General features: G+C 36.7%; 1 protein-coding gene across 14 annotated transcripts in view; it reads right to left on the bottom strand.

Annotated features, from left to right (window-relative positions):
• Positions 1–25,581, bottom strand: part of EIF4G3 (eukaryotic translation initiation factor 4 gamma 3) — a 292,964-nt gene that overhangs the window by 200,586 nt on the left and 66,797 nt on the right. For all 14 annotated transcript variants that reach the window (XM_037140126.2, XM_037140134.2, XM_037140123.2 and 11 more), the window contains exon 2: positions 2,843–2,918. In XM_037140126.2, coding sequence (XP_036996021.2) covers positions 2,843–2,918 — 76 coding nt within the window. The remainder of the gene's footprint in view (positions 1–2,842; positions 2,919–25,581) is intronic.

Genomic DNA, 25,581 nt, shown 5'->3' with positions numbered 1-25,581 from the left:
GATCATAAACATATTCTTGGGTGAGGATTTTACTAAACAAATAAATTGGCTATATTCATTTTTTGTTCATATGATCAACCGCTCTAATACAATTATGGTTAATAAGAAATAATGACAAAAGCCCCAGCTGACGTAGCTCATTGGATTGAGTGTGGGCCTGCAAACCAAAAGATCAGGGTTCGATTCCCAGTCAGGGCACATGCCTGGGTTGCAGGCCAGTTCCCAGCAGGGGACACATGAGAGGTAACCACACATTGATGTTTCTCTCTCGCTCTCCTTCTCTTCCCCTCTAAAGATAAATAAATAAAATCTTTTAAAAAAAGAAATAATGACAAAAGCATCCTGCTCATCCCTAATAAATGCTTCAAGGAGAAACTTACATAAACCAGACTAAAATAAATAAAGAAAGAAAGAAACAAACAAACAAACAGGAAAAAACACGTAACATGAAGGCATTATAAAAGGTGAGTCTTTCTTAAGATATGTGAGTATCAGCAGAGATCCTCACTAAACGGCTGACATAAGGGCATAAAGCCTGCACATCAGACATAAGAAAGTAAAATCTTGACTGCGTAACTTTTTAAGACTAGCCAGGAGTATTTTTGCCTTATAAAGAATTTAACCAACTGAAAGTGACATATGGGTACCATATGGTGAGCCAGGAGGAGGTGAATTAAGGGTTAGCCTTTATATTATGACACAGAAATGATACTAATGAATCTAGACACCAGAGAAATAATGATCAATATATAAGCTCGAGGCTGACAAAAAGGTAAACTAAGAATGTCAGCGAACCTGGTCAACCGCTCCTACATTCGGTTATTGTGTACAACACTGTAAAGGTGGAGCACAGGCTTAAATCAACATGAATGGAAATGACTGATCAGAAAGTACAGATAATCAAACTTCAAGGTAACTTTTTATTGTCTAAAGTCCCTCGTCTCTATAGGACAGGCACTGTACATAATTGACACACCACTTTTTTAACCGACTGAACACTGTATATATGATAGTAAGTTTAAATAGTAGAAGTCAAATTTGATCAAGCAAAATAGAAAGCCTTGTAGACGGAGAGCCCGAAGACAGCTGGGTGGGTGGAGGTTGGGGGGCGGAGGGACTGAGCAACAAGGAGAAGGACTCTTGGACGTGGACAACAGTGTGGTGACTGCTGGGGAGTAGGGGTGTAAGGGGACTGAACAGTAATGGAAAAAATACAATGAAGATTAAATCAAAATAATTAAAAAAGATAAATAAAACTATACCAAAAAATGGGTACAGTAGCTGCCTCTAAAAATCAAAGATTACTAAAAATTTTCAGTTTCTTTTTTTTTAACCTATCTTAATTTTAAAATAATTCAATGGTGAACGTATACTTGTATAATTAGAAAAAGTTATACTTTAAGAGTTAGGCCTGATCAAAAAAACCCTCAATACTTAAGAGAAAATACTAAAACCAAAGCAAACTCTGGCCCAGAAAAAGTTTGTGCCATAAAAGAACTACAGGTTATTTTTTTTTCAACATAAACTGAAGGCTTCCAATTACTAGTGTTACTAGATAATGCATTATCCAAACTGGGTCCACTTTAAGAGTTCGAGGAGGATCAAAAAGTTATTAACAGGTGTAACTGAGACTTGTTTTGTGGAAACCAGAAAAAATAATCATCTTACCCACTGCCTGCATTATAAAGTTCTAACTCTTTAGGACAATGTTAAAATCATCAAAACCCACCTATTTCATCTCTACTTCTGCTACAAAACCTAAAACACATGCTACACTGGCCATTCCATTAACCATGATTCTGAATCTTCACTTCTGATAGGCCTTTTCTTCCCTTCTTTGCCTCACGTTCTGTACCTCCCAGCCTAGTGTCACTGCCACAACAAAGCAACTTCTTCCTGTACCGTATACCAGCGTGTTCAGATCTCTCACCAAAGGTTCTTAACCTGGGGCCTATAAATGGCCTGATGGACACCTGTGAAATCCTGAAATTACATGTAAACACTGGGTATATGCTCTTTTTTAAGGAGAGACATTGCTATATGTTTTAAGGAGAAACATTGCTATATGCTATAATATATACTTTATAGTCTCCTTTTTAAAGGAGAAACATATAGAATTTGAATTCTATACATAATCTATAACTCAAAAGGATAAGAATCATTGCTTTACATATAACCTTAGATTACAATGATTTACTTAATTGTCTCCTTCATATACTAAGAGTTTCTATAAAGCACCCTGTCACATTCATTCCTAGGGATAAACAGTATGATGCACTAAAATGTTAAAAAGGTATGTCTGGCCACCCAACTCTCCCAAAATTCTCTCAGGATCATTCTAAGACACCTGATATCTGCTTCTAATTTAGTACCTTCATTCTCTAACTTTTATATCCCTTCATTTATGAATCTGAATCAATCATTTCACATAAAAAATTAAATCTCCTTCCATTAAAACCAATGTTTTTGGAACTCTCCATTTTTACATGTAATTGGAGTAAAAGTAAATTAAAAATTTTTTTAATTAAACTTTTAGAGAAGATATTCAGAAAGAAAATTGGAACTCACAATACATGACATGACCAAAGGCAATTATGTATGAAAGGAAAAAAAAACAAGTGTCTGAGTCAATCTATCTTAACACGTTAGTTTCATCACACTTCCTAAATTAACATGATGGGGAAAACACCTAGTAACCTAATTATATTATATACATCTAATTCTATTTGGGATTTTATTGAACTTTTGACCAAAAATATCGATCCCATGCCTATCAAACACTGCTTGTAGTGTCAAAGGCTCACGTGGGAAAAGAGACACAGTTTGACCTCGAGTTACTCACCGTGCTGTATACCGCTGAGACAGTCGGAGTGAAGATTCGATCCTCGAGAGGCTGCTGCACAGGTCCTCTAGGAATTCTAGAAGAGCAGGTTAAGGATAAGAGAGCTCAAAAAATGGACTGCTTTAGCAGTAAGAGAAAATTACCACCACCAAATTCTGCCAGTGACACAAGCTTTGGTACCCAATTAGTGGGGGTTATACACTTAATTCTCCACAGGAACTAGAAAAAACAAAGTATTTCAAATTTCCTAAAGTGATTATATCAATCTCTCCAAAAGTGAGTCCCACAACAAACATTCCATAGAAACTCCAGCCCTGGCTGGAGTGGCTCAGTGGACTGAGTGCAGACCTGAGAACCAAAGGGTCTCCAGTTCGATTCCCAGTCAGGGCACACGCCTGGGTTGCAGGCCAGGTCCCCAGCATGGGGGCACGTGAGAGGCAACCACACATGGATGTTTCTCTCCCTCTCTTTCTCCCTCCCTTTCCCTCTGTCTAAAAGTAAATAAAATCTTTTTTTTTTTAAAAGAGAAACACCAAACAAATAAAATTACACCACAAACCTCCAAACTTTTAAGCCTATGATGAAAATCTACCACCTTACTTTATAAAGAAAAAAGACTAAGGAGATATAAGCAGGATATTCACAAAGATTAAGACTAATTCATCAACCCGGAAATTGCTGACATAGGCCCAGTCTGTTTTGCTAACTACAAAAAAATAGAGACTACAACTCCTTTCTTGATTTTCTATCTTAGCTACTATTTTACCTCACATTCACCCACCAACTCCCCATTTTTAAAAAGAAAATCTCCATTGTTGGTATACAAAAATGCCTTCGATTTCTGGATACTGACTTATGCACTCCAAAGTTTACAGCAGCACAATTTACAACAGCCAAGAATTGGAAGCAACCTAGGTACCCATCAGTAAATGAATGGATACAAAAACTATGGTACACTTACACAATGGAATTCTATGTAGAAGAAAGAAAGAAGGAGCTCCTACCCTTTGCAAAAGCATGGATGGAACTGGAAAGCATTATGCTGAGTGAAATAAGCCAGGTGTTGAAAGACAAATACCATATGATCTCACCTTTCACAGAAAGCTAAACAACAAAACAAACAAGCAAGCAAAATATAACCAAAGACACTGAAATAGAGAACAGGCGGAGAGTGACCAGAGGGGAGAGGGGAGGGAATTTCAGGGGAAAAAGGGGGAGGGATTTGGAGGAACACATAGGTAAGACGCAGGGACGAGAACTAAGGGGGGTGGAAACGGGAGGGAGGTGGGGAGCACTGGGGGGGGGGGGGGGGGGCTGGGATGGGAGTAAAAGACAGAAAACTGTACTTGAACAATTAAATCAATGTTTTAAATAAAGACACTCTCCAGCATAACTTATTTTAAAATGTTTCAGCATGTTGTCAAGACATTCTGTTAAAAGACAAAAGACTATCATTTTACTCAGATTCAAAAATGGAATGATGTAACAAGTTCTTCTATCAAGTAAGGTAACAGTTTTAACTCACAATATATGGCCAAAGAATGACAACCAAAAGACTGGCACCAAAAGATTAATGGCAATTCTCTCCAAATGGGATGATTTACCTGTGTTCCGTGCCTTTTCTATAATAAATATAAATTACTTGCATAATCTCTATAATTTTTGAAAGAATGACTGTAAATGTAGTAAACCCAAAATGAGAATCCTTCCTTCATTGTAACAATTATTTAATACTTCTCACATTATCTTCCTTTCTAATTCGATAGTTTGAAAGACAGAATGACAGTTGCAAATAATAATTTTATATGAATGACCAGAAGCTGCAGAAATCTGAAAGAATCACTACAAGTGAAATTCTTCATATCTAAGTAGCAACAGTTTACTGAGGTGAGAGAAACACACACACACACACACACACACACACTGCTCTAGTCATTCAAAGTTAGTAACACTGTACCAGTCTCCAGACAGTTCCTTAAACTAGCCACCTCAGACAATAATAGTTCACTGTGTTGCCATCATCCCCTATGCATGAAAAACTGATTTAAAATACCACACTGAAAAATAAAGCTAAAACATGTCACTTAAAAAATGCTTCACCCATCCTGGCTGGTGTGGCTCAGTGGACTGAGGGCCAGCCTGCAAACCCAAGGGTCACTGGTTCAATTCCCAGTCAGGGCACATGCCTGGGTTGTGGGCCAGGTTTCCAGCAGGGGTTGCTCGAGAGGCAACCACACATTGGTTGCTCTCCCTTTCCCTCTCTTCCTTCCCCTCTCTATAAAAATAAATAAATAAAATCTTTTTAAAAAAAACTTTAAAATATGCTTCATTCAAACTACATATGTTTGTAATATATAGACATAAAGCTAACAAGTTTCAGGACAAAAGTCTTTCATATTAGCTTATCCATTCTTTCAGAAATAAGATTACCCCTGGCTAAACCAAAACTTTCTTTGAATTATAGTTTTGCATTGTGGTCACGTGAATAGTGGAAAATATGAGACCATTCTTTCTCCTGCAAAGCCAATTGCTACTGCTTTTTCTAGCTAAGGCTAAAATTCTCACTATGTGAAGTAAGTTCTCACATTAGTTATCAGCACTTCAGGGCAGGGCAGGGCTCCAGGTTTCTATTAGCTACTTTACTGGCAAACAGTATCACTAGAACTACAAGATTTCTAAAAAGACAGTCATATGTTTGTCCGACATCCTAGTTGACAAACATTCTTTCTCTCTGTCCAGAGATACAGAATTTTTATTTCATTTATTTCATGCTGTAAACTACCAACAGAATATTGTGAGGATTGATAAATGAAGTGTTTTGTAAAAGGACATCTAGATAAAAAATGAGTATTTTAAAATAAAAACACAGCCCTATAAAAAGAAAACTAAAACTAGACGTTAGAAGATGGGAATCCAAAGTGTGCTACCAGCATAACCCATCGGGCTGTCTTCACTGCACCGTTTTCTGGTACTCTGGTAAACTGAGGCTCAGCGAGATAAAGTAACTTATCCTAGGTAACAAGGCAAAGTAGCCAGGCCAGTTCTCTGTATTGAAAACACCGCTCTTCCTACTACATCAATGTGTCCACGGGAGGAACACTTTATATCAAAGGAAAAAAACAATTATCACAGCCCAGTCGAAATATGGCTGCCTCTATCTACAGGACAGAACTAAATTAGCATTTCACCTCATGAAAGATCCCTGCAGTATCACTCCAAAACAACAACTTCCCAAATTCTTGGCCCAAGTTGAGTCATTTTCCCAGTGGCAAATGGAATACTCACTTTTACAGATAGGGCAGGTAATGCAAGAAACCAAAGGAGCTTATTTTACAGAGCAATTTTCTCTTAATTCTTAGTGGTTATGGTTGCACATCTCATAAATATGCTAACAACCCCTGAATTATATGACTGAATACTGTAAATTACATGGTATGTAAATTATATATCAATTTTTAAATAACATTATTTTTAGTAATATGCAACTAAGCTGGTTATCACCCTTTCCACTAAAAAAAAAAAAAAAAAAAGCCCAGATAAATGAGTTTGAGCTAGGTGCTGCTAGGCATTTTCTCCACAAACAAGTAAATTCAAAGAAAAGACATGCACATAAAGCTCTTAACACTACAGCATACTTCCTCCCAATTCTGCCAACCATTACGCTTATTATCAGCTCTCACCAAGCTCTGTATCTCCAGCAAATATGATTGGATGCTTATTTCCCTTTGAGCTCAGAAAAACATGCAAATAGTTTCTCCCAGCACCACTTAAAATTCTAATTCAATCAGAAGTGTAATATGAATGTGCAATACTCCAGAATGTGCAATACTCCACCACATTTTTATTTTTAAAATCTCCTGACTGGAATACAGTAGCAGGCCCACTTGACACTTTTATAGTTCAAATTGCTGATGTATATCATCAGGAAAAATAAGCAAAATCACTAGCAAGATTAGATTATGTAATTCTACACATTCTTTTTCTAGTAAAACATTAACAAATTTCAAAAGCAAATATAATTTGAAGGTCAGCCCTAGCTGGTGTGGCTCAGTGGATTGAGTGCTGGCCTGAGTACCAAAGGGTCGCTGGTTTAATTCCCAGTCAGAGCACATGCCTGGGTTGTGGGCCAGGTCCCCAGTAGAGGGGTGTGTGAGAGGCAACCACACACTGATGTTTCTCTCTCTCTTTCTCCCTCCCTCCCTTCCCCTCTCTCTAAAAATAAATAAAATCTTTTTAAAAAATGAAATTGCAAAGATCTCTTAAAAATTTGAAGGTCAAAGAGAATTAAAGTATGATAGACTCTAAAATGATTATGTTTTTAAATTTTTATTTATTTTTAGAGAGAAGGGAAGGGAGGGAGAAAAAGAGGGAGAGAAACATCAGCTGGTTGTCTCTCGCACATGCCCCACCCCAACCAGGACAAAACCCACAATCCAGGCATGTGCCCTGATTGAACCAGCAGCCTTTTGCTTTGTGGAACAACGTCCAACCAAGCTACACCAGTCAGGGCTCTAAACTGATTGTTAAAGTACTCACTACATACTCACCACATTAATTGTCAATTTGGCAAATAAAAAAATTTCAGTGACCAAATTTCATCAGAAAAATTCAGGATAGGATCTGAAGAGATTACATAATGATCTGTTTCCTATTTATACCATGAAGGAAAGTGGGGACCTATAATTCTTTTAAGCACAGATGTTTACTGAAATTTCATGAATGATGAACTCTCCTCAGGAGTGTTTTGGACCAATGGAATCATAACTGAACTTGGATCTGACTAGTCAGTTATCTCCTCAAAGGTAGATTTTGACAAATTAGAAAACCAGTAGTGAACGTCAAGAGAAATCTTCCTGCAGTCTGCTGAAACACTAAAGTTCCATTTACAAACCCCAGCTGAGTGTTCTTGAACTTTGCCCGACTCCACTTCAAATGCTACTATCCCAATGCTCAGCATAAGCAATATTCTTAAAGTGACAGCCTCAAGTTATCACTGCCTCACTAAAAGGAAAAGTGAAAGCACAAACCCACTGCACAAATACTGTTTCAGAGAAGACACAGTTAACTGACCTCAGGAGATGACAACAAGTGAATACAAAAGATCTTTTCCGCATTACGTCTTATTTAAGCTTTAGAGCAACAGGGTAATGTCAGTCAATGTACGCCTTTTCCACTTTCTCCTCCTTGCTACATGGTTTTTGATAATGAAAAAGGAAGATAAACTGTATAGCATAAGGGCAAAATTTCAAAACTATACCCTATTTGACAAATATACTATGCATCATTCCTCAAAAGCAAGACTATTTAAAATACAGATGATTTGGAAATAGCTATATTCCTATTGATACTAGTTGTGACCCATAAGAAATGTCTATAAAAATGAACTCCAAATGGATCAAAGATCTAATTGGGAAGATAAAACTATAAATTTTTAGAAACACACAGGAAAAATCTGCATAACCTCCTATCTGGCAATAGACTGTTAGGTAAGACACCAAAAGCAAGAGTAACAACATAAAATAATAAACTGCATTTCAACAAAATTAAAGCCTTGTGTGCACCAAAAGGCACCATCAAGAAAGTGAAAAGACAACTCACAGGATGGAGAGAAAATATCTGCAAATCTTATGTATGATGAGGGACTTGTATCCAGAATATACAAAGATCCCTTACAACTAAATAATAAAACTGGAAACAACCTATTTTTTAAATGGACAAAAATGTGAATTACATTTCTCCAAAGAAAATATATAAATAACCAAAAAGCACATGAAAAGATACTCAATATAATTAGCTACCAAGAAATGCAAATTAAACCCACAATGCAATATCACTCACACCCGCTAGGAGTGCTAGAACCAAAAAGCCAGTACGGATGAGAATGCAGAGAAACTGGAACCCTCATACAACGCAAGTGGGAACGTGAAATAGTACAGCCAGTCTAAAAACAGCCTGACAGTCCCTCAAAAGTTTATACATGAGTTACTGTATGATCCATCAACTTCACTCTCAGGTATATAACCAAGAGAAATGAAAACATATGTCCTTGCAAAAACTCATACATGAATATTTATATATATGCAACATTATTCAAAATAGCCAAAAGATGAAAACAACCCAACTGTCAATAAGCTGATGAATAAAAGCACACAGTATATTGTTAGTATTAAATTTTACTTGGGAATAAAAAGAAAGGTGCCCTGGCTGGTGTGGCTCAGTGGACTGGATGCTGGTACGAGAACAGAAAGGTTGATGCTTCGATGCCCAGTCAGGAAACATGCTTCGGTTGCAGGCCCAATCGATATTTCTCTTGCACATTGATGTTTCTCTCCCTCCCTTCCCACCTCTCTAAAAGTAAGTAAACAGCCCTGACTGGTGTGGCTCAGTGGATTGAGTGCTGGCCTACGAACTGAAGTGTTGCTGGTTCGATTTCCAGTCAAGGGAACATGCCTGGGTTGTGGGCCAGGTCCCTGGTGGACAGAGCACAAGGGGCAGCTACACATTAATGTTTCTCTCCCTCTCTTCCTTCCTCCTTTCCCCTCTCTCTAAAAATAAATGAATAAAATTAAAGTAAATAAACAAAGTCTTTTATAAAAAAATACTAATACATACTACAGCATGGACATGGATCACACAAGTTCAATTCCCAGTCAGGACACATGCCTGGATTGCGGGCCAGGACCCCAGTACAGGGCACATGAGGCAACCACATACTAATGTTTCTCTCCTTCTCTTTCTCCCTTCCCCTCCCTAAAAATAAATACACAAAATCTAAAAAAAAAAAATAGTTTAAGGGCAATGAGCAAATGCCTATAAATTTGCCCACCTTGGTTCATTATTATTGTCCAAGAAGATATGAATACTTTGTTGAAATCAAGTAACTGGTAGCCTGTATATACAATATTAAGAGTAAAGTGCACACAGATCTTCAGAGTATAACCAGTACGGGAATTTTTGTCATTACACTTGAGAGACTGACCATCTGCTGAAGTTATCATTTATAAATTAAAAACTTACAAGTTTTAACTTACAAATGAAAACTGGAATAAGCTTGATAAGATTTAGGAAATATGCAATCAAGCACAATCAAAATGTTAATTGTGAATTCACCATCAGGCCTAAATTACAACTAAAGAAAGATGCTGGTAGGGGAGAGAGGAGGTAATTTCAGGGGAGAAGGGGAAGGGTTTACAGGAACGAGTATAAAGAACACATGAACAAAAACAAGGGAAGGTGGAAACGGGAGGGAGGTGGGAAGGGCTGGGGGATAGGCTGGGATGGGAATAAAAGGCAGAAAACTGTACTTGAACAACAATTAAGACTTCCACCAAGATGGAGGCATAGGTGGAAGCACTGCACCTTCTCACACAACCAAGTTTAAAAACAACAAAGTTTTAGCAACAAAAACAAAGCCAAACCACAGAAAATTGAATTACACGGAAGTCTGACAAGGAACCCTTCAGCCAAACCAGTAAGAGGGGCAGAGCCAGCAGCAGAGCAGGTTGGGCAGGAAAGATCCACCGAACTGACCCGGGCATGCAACCCGGGTGGGCCAGCAGCTGTGGGCGGATCCCAGGTGTGGAAAAGCGGGCGGACCCACTGAGGGCTGATCGCAGTCACACATTCATGCACAAATAAACCGGTGAAGGAGCGAGTAGTGAGACGGACCATGCAGGCCCCAGGAGCAGGAAGCAGCAGAGGGAACCGCCATTGTCCCTCTCTGACCCCGCCTCCACATACAGTGTCACAAACCAGCAACCTGGGTGACCCCGCCCTGGTGAACAACTAATATTCTGCTCTTCATACATAACAGGCACAAACAGATCAAAACATGGCTCAAGAACAACTCAGAGCCCCAGAGCCAATAAATCTAAGCAATGAAGAAATAGCCAAACTTTCAGATGCACAGTTCAAAACACTGGTGATCAGGATGCTCACAGAACTGGTTGATTTTTGTCACAAATTAGAGGAACATATGAAGGCTAAACTAATGGAAATGAAGGGAAATAGACAGGAAACCAATAAGTGATGGAAAGGAAACTGGGACTCAAATCAAAGTAGTGGACCAGAAGGAGGAAAAAATGACCAAACAGAACAGAATAAAGAAACAAGAATTCAGAAAAACAAGGAAAGGCTTAGGAACCTCCAGGACATCTTTAAGCCTTCCAACATCCAAATTATAGGGGTACCAGAAGGGGAAGAAAAAAAGCAACAAGTGGAAAACTTATTTGAACAAATAATAAAGGAGAATTTCCCCAATCTGGCAAAGGAAATAGACTTTCAGGAAATCCAGGAAGCTCAGAGAGTCCCAAAGAAGTTGGACCCAAGAAGGAACACACCGAGGCACATCATAATTACATTAGCCAAGATTAAAATGAAAGAGAGAATCCTAGAAGCAGCAAGAGATAAGGGGACAGTCACGTATAAAGCAGTTCCCATCAGACTGTCAGCTGATTTCTCAAAAGAGATCTTACAGGCAAGAAAGGGCTGGAAAGAAATATTCTAAGTCATGAAATCCAAAGACCTACAACCAAGATTGCTCTATCCAGCAAAGCTTTCATTTAGAATGGAAGGGCAGATAAAGTGCTTCTCGGATAAGATCAAGTTCAAGGAGTTCATCATCACCAAGCCCTTATTATATGCAATGTTAAAGGGACGTACCTAAGAAAAAGAAGATAAAAAAGGTGAACAGTGAAAGGACAGCAAACTCACAATTATTAACAACCACACCTAAAACAAAAGCAAGCTAAGAGGACAGCATCTAGATCAGGAGCAGAACCATAGAAATGAAGATCACATGGAGGGTTAGCAACAGGGGAGTGGGAGATGGAGATGGGGGAAGAAGGTACAGAAAATAAGTAGCATAGACGGTATGTAGAAAAGAGATGGGGGGAGGGCAAGAATAGTATGGGAAATATAGAATCTAAAGAACTTGAGACACGTGGTCATAAACTAAAGGGGGGGAATGGTGGGGGAGGGGGTGTGCAGGGTAGAGGGGAATGAAGGGGGGAAATAGAACTGTAATGGCATAATTAATAAAATATAATTTTAAAAAAATGAAAACAAAAATAAATAAATAAGTAAATGGAAAAAGAAAGCTGCTAGCTTTGTATTTTTAAAAAAATGCCTGAAGAAAGAAGGTGAAACAAAAAGGAAATGGTTTTATTTTTTAAAGAGAGGTATTCCATCCAGCCAAGGTAAAGTAAACCAGATAAACAGAACTATAAAAAAGAATGAAGAAGAAATTTTAAAACCAAATAAGATAACATCTACCAAAGAAAAAACATCACTGGGTGGTTATCAGAAGTAGAACTGAGATCACAGAAGAGTCAGTGAATAAGGAAATAGATTTTCAAAAGAAAGAAAAGTACTAAATATGACAAGGATGGACCAGACAGGAATGTGACACATAACCTACAACAACAAAAAACACATCAAAAGAGGCACACTTAAGAATAAAACAATCTCGGCAGAGAGCTGTATAAAACACAGACACTTTCAGACAAACTCAGGCTGATAAATGTGTTGCCAGCACCCTACACTAAAAGAAATTCTAGAGGGAGTTATTCAGGCTGCATGGAAATTATCCTAGATTGAAGACTGAATATGCAGGGAGAAATAAAAAACAAAAAATAAACTTATAAGTTAATATAAAAAATATTCCTTAAAATTTATTTTTAAATGACTGAATGTTTAAAGTAATAATAATGATGATGTGTTATTAGCTTTTAAACATAGTGTTAAAACGTGTAACAAAAAACCCACAAAGTATAGGAGGTAGCATAAATGGTACTGTCAAGAAACACAGTGAAACAGAAAGGCAAGGTGGAAATATGAAAATTTGCTATATAAATTTAAAATGGTTCTTAGGAGACAAGATAGTAAGTAACTGCACACGTGAGACCTGTAAGAACCTGAGGGCCACAAGTCCTCTAACACAACTGCTAGCCTATGCTGTTGTAATGCAAAAGCAGCATTAAATAAAATAAGTGGGTGCCGCTATGTTCCAATAAAATTCATTTACAAAAATAGGTAGCTGGCCAGTGGGCCCACCCATGATTTAAACTAATAAGAGAAATTTCCCCAACACTTTGTATAAGACTGCTCACTTAAGATTATAAATGCTTGTGGTGAACACACAATAATATACAGATGATGTATTATAGTGTTGTATACCTGAAACCAATATAATTTTATTAACCAATGTCACCCCAATAAATTCAATAATAAGAAAAAGATTATAAATGCTTAGTTATAGTTTAAGATCTCATAACACAAATCTTAAGTTTCTAAACATAATTATATTCATCAATGACAGAGATGAAAGAGTTATAGTGTGACCGTATATTTCGGACTATAACACACACTCCCGCCCACCCAAATTTGGGAGGAATAATGATTGTTAATGCTGCTGTTGAGTTCTGTTTACATTTACACTGGTGAAATATTGTTATTTATGTTATTAATTATTTTACCATATTTTTTGCTTCAAAAAATTTTTTCCTATTTTCCCCTATAACTTAGGTGCGTCTTATGGTCCAAAATATGGTATGTTAGTAAACTGATGTTAGTGAGATTCTTAAAATTACTGCTAATAAAATTTGATGGTACTATTTGAAACAATGAGAGTGCACACATTGTTTAAACTCAGACTAGGTTCATAATAACTAAAACAATTTCTGATATGCCAATAATCACATCAAAATGTTAATTCAGTAATAATGACAATGAATGCTTATCTAGAATTACTTGAGAGTAATACAATAATAATAAAATGAAATGGAGAATAAATGTCAGAAGAAAAAATAATTTTTAATATAACCATCCATATTAAAAGAAACAGGAAGATATATTCCATTTCAGTTCTCTTTCCTATTAAACCACCTCCAATAATATTACACAGCAAAAAGAAAGAACTCCTACTTTTGCAACAATATGAATGGAACTAGAGAATATTATGCTAGTGAAATAAGCCAGTCTGTGAAAGACAAACACTATATGACCTCATCTATAAGAGGAATCTTATGAACAAAATAAAGTAACCAACAAAACAGCCACAAGCATGGAAACAAGGAACAGAGTGACAGGGGACGGGGGTATATAATGGGCAGATGAGGACAAAGGGGCAAAAATTGGGACAACTGTAACAGAATAACAATAAAAAATAAAATAAATATCTCCTCAGTTTAAAAAGATAAAAATTAATATTGAGGTCCACTATCTCAAACTATGCTTCTAATTCTGACAAGTTTACAGTTCTAAAGAAAACATATTTGGATATATTTCTAAAAAAAACGTGTTTATAAAAACACACTCTCTACAGTACAATGCCTCACTACTGTTCCTTCGTATTTTAAGAAAACAGTGTTGCAGTTTGACTCAATGCACTATAACAACAGGCTGAAACACAGCGGTCCACTAGGCCAGTCCAAATGGCTTGCTGAACTCTGCTCCTACTGGGTGCTGCCGTCTACTCACTTCCCGGTCTCTTTCTCTATTCTCAATTACCAGCTATTTGGTGCCCTACATCTGATACTCACTAAACAGCATGGAGGCAGCCAAAAAAGAATGTTAAATTCTCCCTGCTCCCTAACTATTGCTGAACTCTTTAAAATCTTAAAACAGACAATTGTAGAAAAGTTATAAAGAATTCTCAAGAGAATAGTGAGTGAGACTCATTTCATCTATAGGATGAACAATCACTGTAAGGACAGGCTTATCATAGTGAAAGGGTTAAGAAGAGGGAAAAGAATGGAGAAATAAGACCCCCGACCTCTTCTGTCAAGTGACCAAAATCATACCTTCATGCCTACGAGCAGTTTCTGCACAGAGAAACCAACACCAGCGCTTGGTGCGTAGGAACCCTGGAGTCAGACATTTCTTGGGTTCCAGTCCTAGCTGTAGCCCTTCGTACACTGTGTAGTCACAGTTAACCTCTAATTATAAAATGCTAACAGTTAAACATTCATAATATTATTTTTAAAAGACCACTCTGATCTTTTATGAAGAATGGATTGAATAAAAGTAGAAAGAGAAATAAATTTAATATTTCATTTTATTATAAATTTATTAATGTGAAGGCTTAAATACAAATATAAATCCATAAACACATGAAAGAAATTTTTATCATTTCTCTTAAAACCACAAGGCTTTTTTATTCTTTTATTTTGTTTCAGCTCTAGTCATGGTACATGAGTTCGTTTTTCCATTGTTATCTATTTATGCCTGGCTTCACTCTACCACAAATTTGAGGTGGCTTACAAAAAAACCCACATACATAATAGAATATTTAAATGAAAGTAAGCTAATATGACAAAGGCTAATAGGCTACTCATGTCCCATGAAAAAAAAACAAAGGCACCACAAATAGAATGATAACATACATACTTTTAAATTTTTTAAATGATAATTTGCTGAGACAGATCAACTCATATTCAAATAAGCTCAATTCTCTGCAAGAAGCTCTTATTTCAAGATCCAAATGCCATGATTCAACTAGATTTTAGAATATCTTTTTCAAAATATTATTCGCTAACATATCTAGTACGCACTTTTGCTTTTTCTTTTACTGTCTGCATCCAGTCTACATCAAAACACTTGACTTTCTCAAACTAACAAAAGCATAAAACTAAGTCTTGCACTCTGAATCAATCTCACAAAATTATCTTCCTGGGAAAAAGTTCAGGGCAAAAGCCATCAGGCTAACAAATCAGGTAATGAAAACTTAGTGCTACGGGCAAAAAACTCCTTTATCTATCATTGAATATAAGACGTACAGGGTCCAGCAGAAGTAACTCCATTGAGAGTGATTAGTAGAACACATGTGAATGGTTCACACCGAGAAACATGGATGTGTGACAGGAACATACACTGGTTGCTTCTTGCGTGCTGGCCCGCAACCCAGGCACATGCCCTGACTGGGAATCAAACCAGAGACCTTTTGGTTCACAGACTGGTGCTCAATCCACTGAGGCACACCAGCCAGAGCGAAACTGCTTTTTTCCCTTATATCAAACAACTAGTGTTCCTGGCCAAATTTAATAGACCCAAATGTCACATGCCAGAAGTCAGGCTACTGAAAATACTTGTTTCCATTATGCCAAATATCAAGGAGACTGATAGGGAAAACCAATACCATTTAATTAGCAAAACTTTATCTCCAAAGCCCTTGGCCCTCTTAAAATTTTTTCAATAAATCTTATTTTCCCCTCAAGAAATTATCTAATGAATATCAATGACAATATAAAATACTATCACCACTTAGAAAATATAATTCTCTTTCTTCTGTGGTCATCATTTTAATATCAAAGAACCCTGGAAACATTTTCATCATTCCAACTACTCACAAATTTACAGCCAGTAAGAACTGCTAAGCACTCCAGGAGTCGATCTCTCCACCACACCCCTTCAGAGCCACCAGGGAGAGCAGTTTCTCCAACGATACTTAGTGAACACATAAGATGATGGAGGACAATTTTTCATCATGAATCAAAAGACTAGACTAAGTTATCTTTAGATTTTGGTTAAGTTACCAACTAAAAAAAAATATACAAACTTTGCCCTGACTGGTGTGGCTCAGTTGGTTGGGTATCATCCCACAAAGTAAAAGGTCGCTGGTTGGATTTCCAGTCAGGGTACATGCCTAGGTTGCAGATTCAGTCCCTGGTCAGGGCACGTATGAGAGGCAACCAATGTTCCTCTCCCTCTCTTTCTCCTTCCATTCCCCTCTCTCCAAAACAAATAAAAACATAGATGAAAATGAAAAAAAAATTTTTTTTAAGTACAAACTTTTTCCTCACTATAATTTACTTTCAGTATTCAATAAAAATGTCCTAACAGGGAAAAAAAAATCCTACAAACTACTGCAACTCTAAACATAATTTCTTAGGATATAGATCCAAGTGAAGTCAATATTACTTTATTTGTTGATTCTGAGATATGGAAATAATTACAGGCAATATTTTCCCTTCTCACTGCAGGCACGCCCAATTCCCAGAAAGGCATCTTCTTTTAAAATAGCAGCATTTCTTTTCAACATAAAATTATAAAATGAAAGTACTGATTTTTTTTGGACTGTAAGATGCACCGGACCATAAGACGCACCTAGGTTTTAGAGGAGGAAAAGAGGGGGGAAATCTGAAGCAAAAAAAATGTAATAAAATATTTAATAACATAAATAACATAGGCTGCCCCCCCCCACTCCACAGCGAGCCAGGTAAGCTACATTTGAACTATGAGACGCACCCATTTTCTACCAAATTTGGGGGAAAGGTGCGTCGTATAGTCTAAAAAATATGGTATGTTATAATAACAACTATCAAATAGAAAGCTCTTCAGCAGATTTTATGTTCATATGTAGAATGGGCACAGCCAAGATGACTTTCTTCCATAAATTCCAGGCCAATGTAATCAACATGTACCCAGTGTCACATGTTTAAATTTAAGAGAGTTTTCCAAAAATATTTAAAAAACAATCAAGTATCGTTCTTCAAAAAGGGCTGGCGTATAAAGAAATTTTAAAATAAAATGGAGCAGTAAGGTCAGAAAGGTATAAATATTTGGAAAAGTTAAAAAGAACAAAAACAGCAAAGGAAAGAATGTTTTGAAATGCAACATTAAACATACCAACAACCTTCTGCTCTTATCTTAAAGTAACTTCTAGTTGGTTCTGGTATATTTTGGTACTTAGCATTCAAGCATGGGTAGGTATATAGAAATTCTGAACTTGCATAATGAGTCCAGTGAAACAATGCCACCATATTATGAATATTCAATTCACAAAATCCGCTCCTATTCTACCCCACTGCTCCATCTCTATCTCAGTGGTCGTCAAGGTTTCAGACCAACACAACTGAAGTCAAGTTAAAGTAGAGTTGGCCTCCCTCTAAACTTGATGACTGAGTCAATTAAAGATTTGGGATGCTTTCTAGCTCTGCTAATTAAATGTAAACAAAAGTCTTATGAAAATGACAATCTAGATGTTCAAGAGTTACTACCTATTTAACAACGCTACACATATGGTTTCTTCATTTATTTAAAAAAAACAATAAAGTTGCATACAATTCTAATATATAAAAGTTGAAATCAGTTTGTACACAGTTCAAAAACAAAAATCTATAACCTGGTTCTCTATTAAAATGTATTCCTGTTATATTTTTTTAAGGGCTAGAAACAATTTATCCTATTGCTTGGTATTTAAATATATTTAATAAATTGGATGGCTGTCTATAAAGCTTTATGATATGATTGCATTTGCACACATCTCCGAAAGAACACATAAAGAGATGACAAATGTGGCTGCCTCTGCGAAGGGAGCTGAGGGTGAAAAGGAAATTTACTTTTCACTGTATATAGTCTTCTGCTCTGTTTAAATTTTTTCACATGCAAATATTATATTTTTAATATACAATTTAAAAATATTTTTAAATATTTTATTTATTTATTTATTTATCGAGAGAGGGGAAGGGAAGGATAAAGAGTGGGAGAAAAATATCAATGTATGGTTGCCTCTCATGCGTCCCCTGCTGGGAACTGGCCTGCAACCCGGACATGTGCCCTGACTGGGAATCGAACCGCAATACACTGGTTCGCAGGCCCACGCTCAATCCACTGAGCTATGCCAGCCAGGGCTAATATACAATTTTTATATTGCTGAGTTAAAAATGTTTATCAAAAGCTTGGTTAACATAAAATTTAACAGAAACATACTTTTCACTTGCATAAATATGTATAAAGTGTCCACTCTGATATCTGAAAATATGCCTTGTCCCAAGTAAATCATTTCATCTTAACAGTTATTGCTCAAAATCAGAAGAAATTGGCTCAGGATAGTAAGACTATGCAAAAGTAACAAATTACTTTTTAATTCAAATATAAGTAACCCGTTTATAACAAAAATATTCTTTGTAGACCTGATACCATGGAAATTAGTACAGGTGCCAAGTTTCTTATAAATAGATAAAATATAATGGGTGTGAGTATATATTTATAGAATCACACCGTTTTTGCACTGGTCTACCCAATCCACCATGACTGATGGAGAGCAGAGGAAAAGACGGAAATGGAAACGTGCACAGGGCTGGTCACTGCCATTCCACTCAAGGAAAACACGTTCTAGAGTCAATGTGAGATGTGAGAGCGAAGTTGACTCATTTCTTTGGTTCTCAAAGTCCTAAGTATGACTCCAATGTTAATTATGTATTTGCTATATAACCTGATCTCTAAATAACAGTGAATTATCTATCCTGTGTTCAGTCAGAGAAGACAACCTGGAGGATAATTAACTGTGCTGGGCTTACTAAGATATAGTACAGTAACATCTGACATGACTTCTTTAAAAAACGTAGTTCTGACTACACAGCTTCAGATCGACCAGTACATGTGTGCACAAAACATCCCAACACTCCTCCTATGACTCAATTTCCAACTGTTACAATGCCACACCAAACACATTCATATTAATAAACTCTGTAGAGGTGCATATAATTATCTTGTCTAAAAATCAGTATGTTGTATATCAAAAAACTACTGCACTTAAACATATTTTTAATTCGAAAATCCTACTGGCTAAAATGGGCTAATCTATACTACCTCTAATCCAATATAGTATAGCACTAAATTAACTAACATCCAAAGTTATTGTTAATATACAATTTTAGCCTAGAAATTCATTCAATTGTCTACACCACTTCTGTAATTTTTCTAGAAGCCACCTCATCTTCCCACGCCATAGCCACCATCTCAATCCAGATCTTCATTCTCTACCTGCAGGAGCTGCCTTTTTCCTGACTAGAATCTCTTCCCCTTTAATTCATACAGTACAATATCATCCGACCAATTTTCCGGAACACCATCGTGGTCACCAATAACAATAAATGGCCCCCCAACTGTTTTTTACCTCCACTTCCAAATTCTGTGATCCGATTACCACCACCAGCTGGGAGCTCTCCAACTTAATCTTTATTTCCCACTCCATAACATGAGACCTCTCCTAAATAACAAAGAGCAGGCTAGTTACTGACTGACTCGCAGCTCCCATGACAGGGAATACCTTCCCTTCTTCTCTCCACTAATCTAATTACCTGGATTAAATTCCAGGCTTCCCTACCTCTTATGAAAGATCCCATGTTGCTTCCTTTCACTTAGCCTCAGTTATCCTCTTTATCATTTGTAAAAGAAAACAGGAAATAATACCTTAAAGAACTGTTATAAGGATTATATGAAATAAATAATCCTTATAAATAACCAAGTATATAGTAAGTGTTCAATAAATGCTACCTTATGAGAACACTGTTCAAACACTTTCTCATTATTCCTTATACTTTAATGTCCTTTCTCCAACTAGACAAAAAACTTTTTCTATATAAGGATGCCTAGTTGAACAATTCACATAAATATATTCATTCCAAAGCTAATTAGAATCCAAAGCTGCTTGCTTCTCCTTTTGTCTTGATAAAGGCTTTAAGGTAGGGATTATTCTGCCAAAATAAATCTTGGTCTGAATGACCAAAAGGATCACTTTCTTATGTGAAGACAAGAGGGGAAAAAATGTGGCACTAAAGCTGCCCAAGCATCGCCCAAAAGATTAAAGGTATAACTTCAAACATCAAATCAAAGTACTTAAATCCTAAGTACCACACCTCCCCTCCTCCCAGCTTACCCAGCTACAGTACTCACAGATCACAGTCGGTCAGGATTCACAGTCAAGAAAGGCACCAACAACTCAGACCACCCAGGATCAGGAGAGAGATTCTGTAGGTAACCAAGAAAAGGGGAAGGGGAAGAAGGAGGAGGAGGAAGAGGAGAAGGAAAAAAAAGGAGGAGGAGGAGAAGATGAAGAAGAAAAGATGACAAGGAAGAAGGCGACAACAAAGAAGACAACAAAGATGAAGACAAAGATGAAGATGCATAAGGCAAAGACAACAGAGGAGGAGGAAGAAAGGAATGGAAGAAAAAGAGGAGGAAGGAGGTGGAAGGAGGAAGAAGAAGGAAAAGGGAAGGACAGATGAAGGAGGAAGGAGGAAGAAGGAAGGAGGGGGAGGGAGGAAGAAGAACGAACAAGAGGAGAGAGGAGGAAGAAGAAAGAAGAGGAAGAAAGAAGAAGAAGAAAGAAGAGGAGTAGGAGAACAACTTGGCACAGAGATAAGTGCTGGTTCTTCCATTTTTTCTCCACCCATTCATTATATTACTTGGGGGACAGCAGATAGAATGGAAAGAGAACGACGATTTTTGGAAAACTAAAACCTCACTTTCAATCTTGATCCTTCTACTTCCTAAGTTAGGAAAATTACTTCACTTCTCCAAACTTCAATTTCCTCATAATTCCTCACAGAATTATTATAAAGACTAGATAGGATACACACTTTCTACAACGTGGTAGAGACTTAACTGATATTGTTTCTGTCCCCCATGGCTTTGACTTCCATGCTATGCTTATAAAAGAAAAAATAGAGATCAGAAAGGAAAACTTTATGAAAGTCAAGGACAGAATGTATAAGAGGACATTATGAGTAAATAATCATTTATATACAACTGTTAATTTCGCCCTGGCTGATGTGGCTCAGTGTACTGAGTACTGGCTTGCAAACCACAGGGTCGCCGGTTCCATTCCCAGTCAGGGCACAGGCCTAGGTTGCAGACCTGATCCCTGGTAAGGGGCATGCGAGAGTCAACCACATGCTGACGTTTCTCTCCCTCTCTAAAAATAAAAAACAATCTTTTTAAAAAACTGTTAATTTCAACTGACTTTAAGCAACATGCAGGCCATTTTGACAAACATTTTATGTGATCAAGAACGTGAACTCTAAATATCAAGGTATCAGATTCAAATCCTGGATCCACCACTTAATAGTTGTATGATCTTGGGGAAGTTAATTAAGCTTTTTGAGACTCCAATTTTATCTGTAAATGAGGCTGATAGTTCTTATAAGTCATAAGGTTCCAGTGAAAATCAAATAATACATGTAGGTGCTTGACATAATCTATAACATATAACTTAATTATCATAACTAAATTATTAATAAATTACAACAGGAAAAGTTTATTTTTCCTTTCAAAAATTACCTAATTAAAAAAACAAAAACTAAGAAATTATATCTTTAATTACCTCTAGAGATCTAATTGTGTTTCTAAACTTTATGGTCTCAAAACTCCTCCTTTATACTTAAAAATTACTAAGGAACCTAAAGATCTTTTGCTTAAGTGGATTATATAACCCTGTATATTTATCACATTAGGAATTAAAACTTAGGAGATTTTTTAACAACTATTTATAAAGAAATTATAGCTTCAATTATTGAGATCTAATTGTGTTTCTAAATTGTATGGTCCCAGAACTCCTCCTTTACAATTAACAATTACTGAAGAATCTAAAGATCTCCTGCTTAAATGGGTTATATATCCCTGCATATTTACATCAGAAATTAAAACTTAGAAAAAATTTGAATATCTATTAAGTTATTTTAGGATAATAATAATAATACACCAGTTCTATGTTAACACAAGACTTTTTATTTTTAAAAATACTTAATTTTTTCTTCTAATTTAAGGAAAAGAGTAGCATTGTTTTTATAGTTTTACTAATCTCTTCAATGTCTAGCTTAATATAATACCAGATGGAATCTTATGTGTGCTTCTGCATTCAACCTGTTGTAACATATTTTTAAGTTTATGAAGAAAATCTAGTCTCATACACACTTGTGGTTAAAAAAGAAGAGAAATATGTTAACACCCTTTCCTGATAATTGAGGGTATTTTTTTTTTTTGCTATTCCACTAAAACTTGACAAGTGATAAGTTTTTAAAACTTAGGTACAATATGAAGTCTTAAACCGTATGTTAACTTTTTATACATGGTTACATTAAAATGAACTGTTCTACATTGCATTTTCGTTATTTAAAGATTTTATTCATTTTTAGAGAGGGGGGAAGGGAAGGAAAAAGAGAGGGAAACATCATCGATATGCTGCCTCTCATACATGCCCCTACCCAGGACCAAACCCGAAACTGAGGCATGTGCCCTGACCAAGAATTGAACTGGTGACCTTTCAGCTTTGCAGAATTATACCCAACTAAGCCACACCTGTCAGGGCTATGTTGCATTTTAAATAAACCTTTTACCTCTGCATGATGTGTAACCTCATACACAGAACATCTGGAAAATATTGGTATATTAAGTTACATAGCCTATCCAGATGTTGACATATTTCATTGTACAATATTAAAAGTCAAGTCTGTTAATATCACCACTGGTATCATCAGAAAAGTCTGTAAAGCACTAAGAAGCTGTCAAACTCATGGCAGCAGATCCAAGTTTCCAAAATTCTCATCTTCACATAAAGCTTACAATTTTATCATTGGCAACAGTTTTCATTGAAGTGAAATAAGCCACAACTGAATGGATAATCATAGTTTATCATTCTTTCAAGTAAAAATGGTGTTACATTTTTTTTAAGCCACTGTTTCTGGCTGCAATGCACTCACACAAGTGGCTTTCATTAAAACTATTACTGGACAACTACGCAACGCAAGTGCTGTACGTGTACCTCCCATTCCATCACACAAAATATATGAAGGAGTATACTCAGGGGTCAAGTTCTAATTAAATGAGTAATTGTTACTGTTTTATCAAAGACATTAAGTAAAACGTGTTTTTTTTTAAAGAATGCACACTAGTGAGTTTGGTATTTGATTCATGCTGAGGTGCCAGCAGTGTGACCCACCACCGAGTCTGCACCATCAGTAAAGATACCAATAAAGTGAGAAAGGCAAAAAGTATCTTAGCACAATTAGAAAAATAGTTCTAATCTCTGCCTCTAAATAGGATGTTACCCTAAGAAAACTATACTCTCACTGCTCCTGATGCCAGGAACAGAATTTCCACACTGCTAATATCCTGAATAAAATTCCTAGAGCAGAGTAAATCTAGGTAAATAGGCCAGAAGCACAGTGCTCCAAGTAACGGTACCAAATAATCCCATAAATGTACTTATATTAATGCAAAAATGATCATCAAATGAGGTCATGAACAACATCCAAAGGGCTTTTTATTCACACTGACAAGAGAACTACTGTACATTTAAGAAATGATTTATGATTAGTCATTAATGTTCTTTCTGAAAAAAGAACAAATTGGTATGTACGACAGATTGCATTCCATTGGCCCATGGTTAGTAAAATTCAAAATAAATGTAGCGAGGGCAGCCTTCTCTACTGTCTTCCCACTGTAGCCATTCCACTTGGGCCTCAGCTCGCCATCATGAAATTCTCCTTCTTCACCTCATCCGTAGCAAAAACATAACGTAGACTTTTACGTTATCCAGGGGTGTCAAACCAGTGGTCCACAGGACACATGCAGCCCAGGATGGCTACGAATGTGGCCCCACGCAAAATCGTAAACTTACTTAAAAGCTTTTTTTTTGCTCATCAGTTTTCATTGGTGTTTGTGTATTTAAAGTGTGGCCCAGAGATGCCCAAAGGCTGGACAGCCCTGCTAGTCCCATCCAGTAAGACAATCATCAGAAAAACAGACTTCTTGTTCTTCCTTTTTCCCACCCTTTTCTTTAGTTTCAGGTTTAAGTAGCTAAGACCCATCTCATGACCTGTATGTCTGAAATGGGTACAACAACTATGACAGATGAGCCAGTGAGAGCGACACAGTCCAAGGGCTCCAGCTGAACCAAACACATCCACACAAGCCCTTCCATCTATAAATCAGAAGCAATAATTCCTGCCCTTTAATCTATAAACTACAACCTGTAATTCCAGAATCTAACTGAAACAGATCAACTTCAGACTGCATTAAGAACATCTATTGTAACAGTTCTAAACACACTCAACTCCAGAAACAATTTATTCGCATCACTAATCGAGAATACAAGTTTGATTTTAGACTTCCAGTCCTCCCACTTACTACCTGTGGGACTTTAGCTACATTTAACGTCTCTAAGCATGTGTGTCTTCACCTAGAAAATAAGGACAATAATGTACCTATTTCGGAGAGCTGATACACAGTTTGGAGATTTTATTTAAGGCATTTAACATAGTGCTTTATAAATATACCACTGATAATATTAAAACTTCTAAGTGCAATTTATCTTTCTAGTATAAAGGTCTAATAAGGCACCAAAAGCAACTGAACCACCCTGGCGAGGTGGCTCGGCTGGAGCATCACACCAGACACCAAAAGGCTGTGGGTTCGACCCCGTCAGAGCATGTATCGGAAGCAGCCAATCAATGTTTCTTTCTCTTTCTCTCTCTCTTCCCACCTTCTTCCCTTCCCTCCTTCCTCCCTCCCCTCTCTAAAATCGATGAAACATATCCTCAAGTGAGGATTAAAAAAAAAAAGACTGAACCAATGTCAAACTAACAGAATTTTTACCTCAGATTTTAAGCACCTATATATATACCAGTTTATATAACATAACCATGAATAAATTTTACCATGTTGTATATTATATTCCCTTCTTCTAGACTATGTGACAACAAAGCTTTAGCACCTAAATATTTCACATACAGCCACGCACCACTTAATGACAGGAAGAAATGTGCTGTAAGGCAATTTCACAGTTGTGCAAACCCATGTGCACATCCACAAACCGAGACGGCTATGTGGTATAACCTACTGCTTCTAGGTTACAAACCTAATAGCACGTTACTGCACTACAACTGTAACACAATTTAGATACACAATGGTATTTGTGTATCTAAAGAAAACAAAACACAGAAGAGGTACAGTAAAAA

This window comes from Artibeus jamaicensis, unplaced genomic scaffold (genome assembly GCF_021234435.1).
Source record: "Artibeus jamaicensis isolate MK-2021 breed Jamaican fruit bat unplaced genomic scaffold, CSHL_Jam_final scaffold_847, whole genome shotgun sequence".
In the NCBI taxonomy this organism is placed as follows: domain Eukaryota; kingdom Metazoa; phylum Chordata; class Mammalia; order Chiroptera; family Phyllostomidae; genus Artibeus; species Artibeus jamaicensis.
The sequence above is the reverse complement of the archived record's forward strand: the minus strand, read 5'-3'. Positions and strand labels throughout refer to the sequence as shown.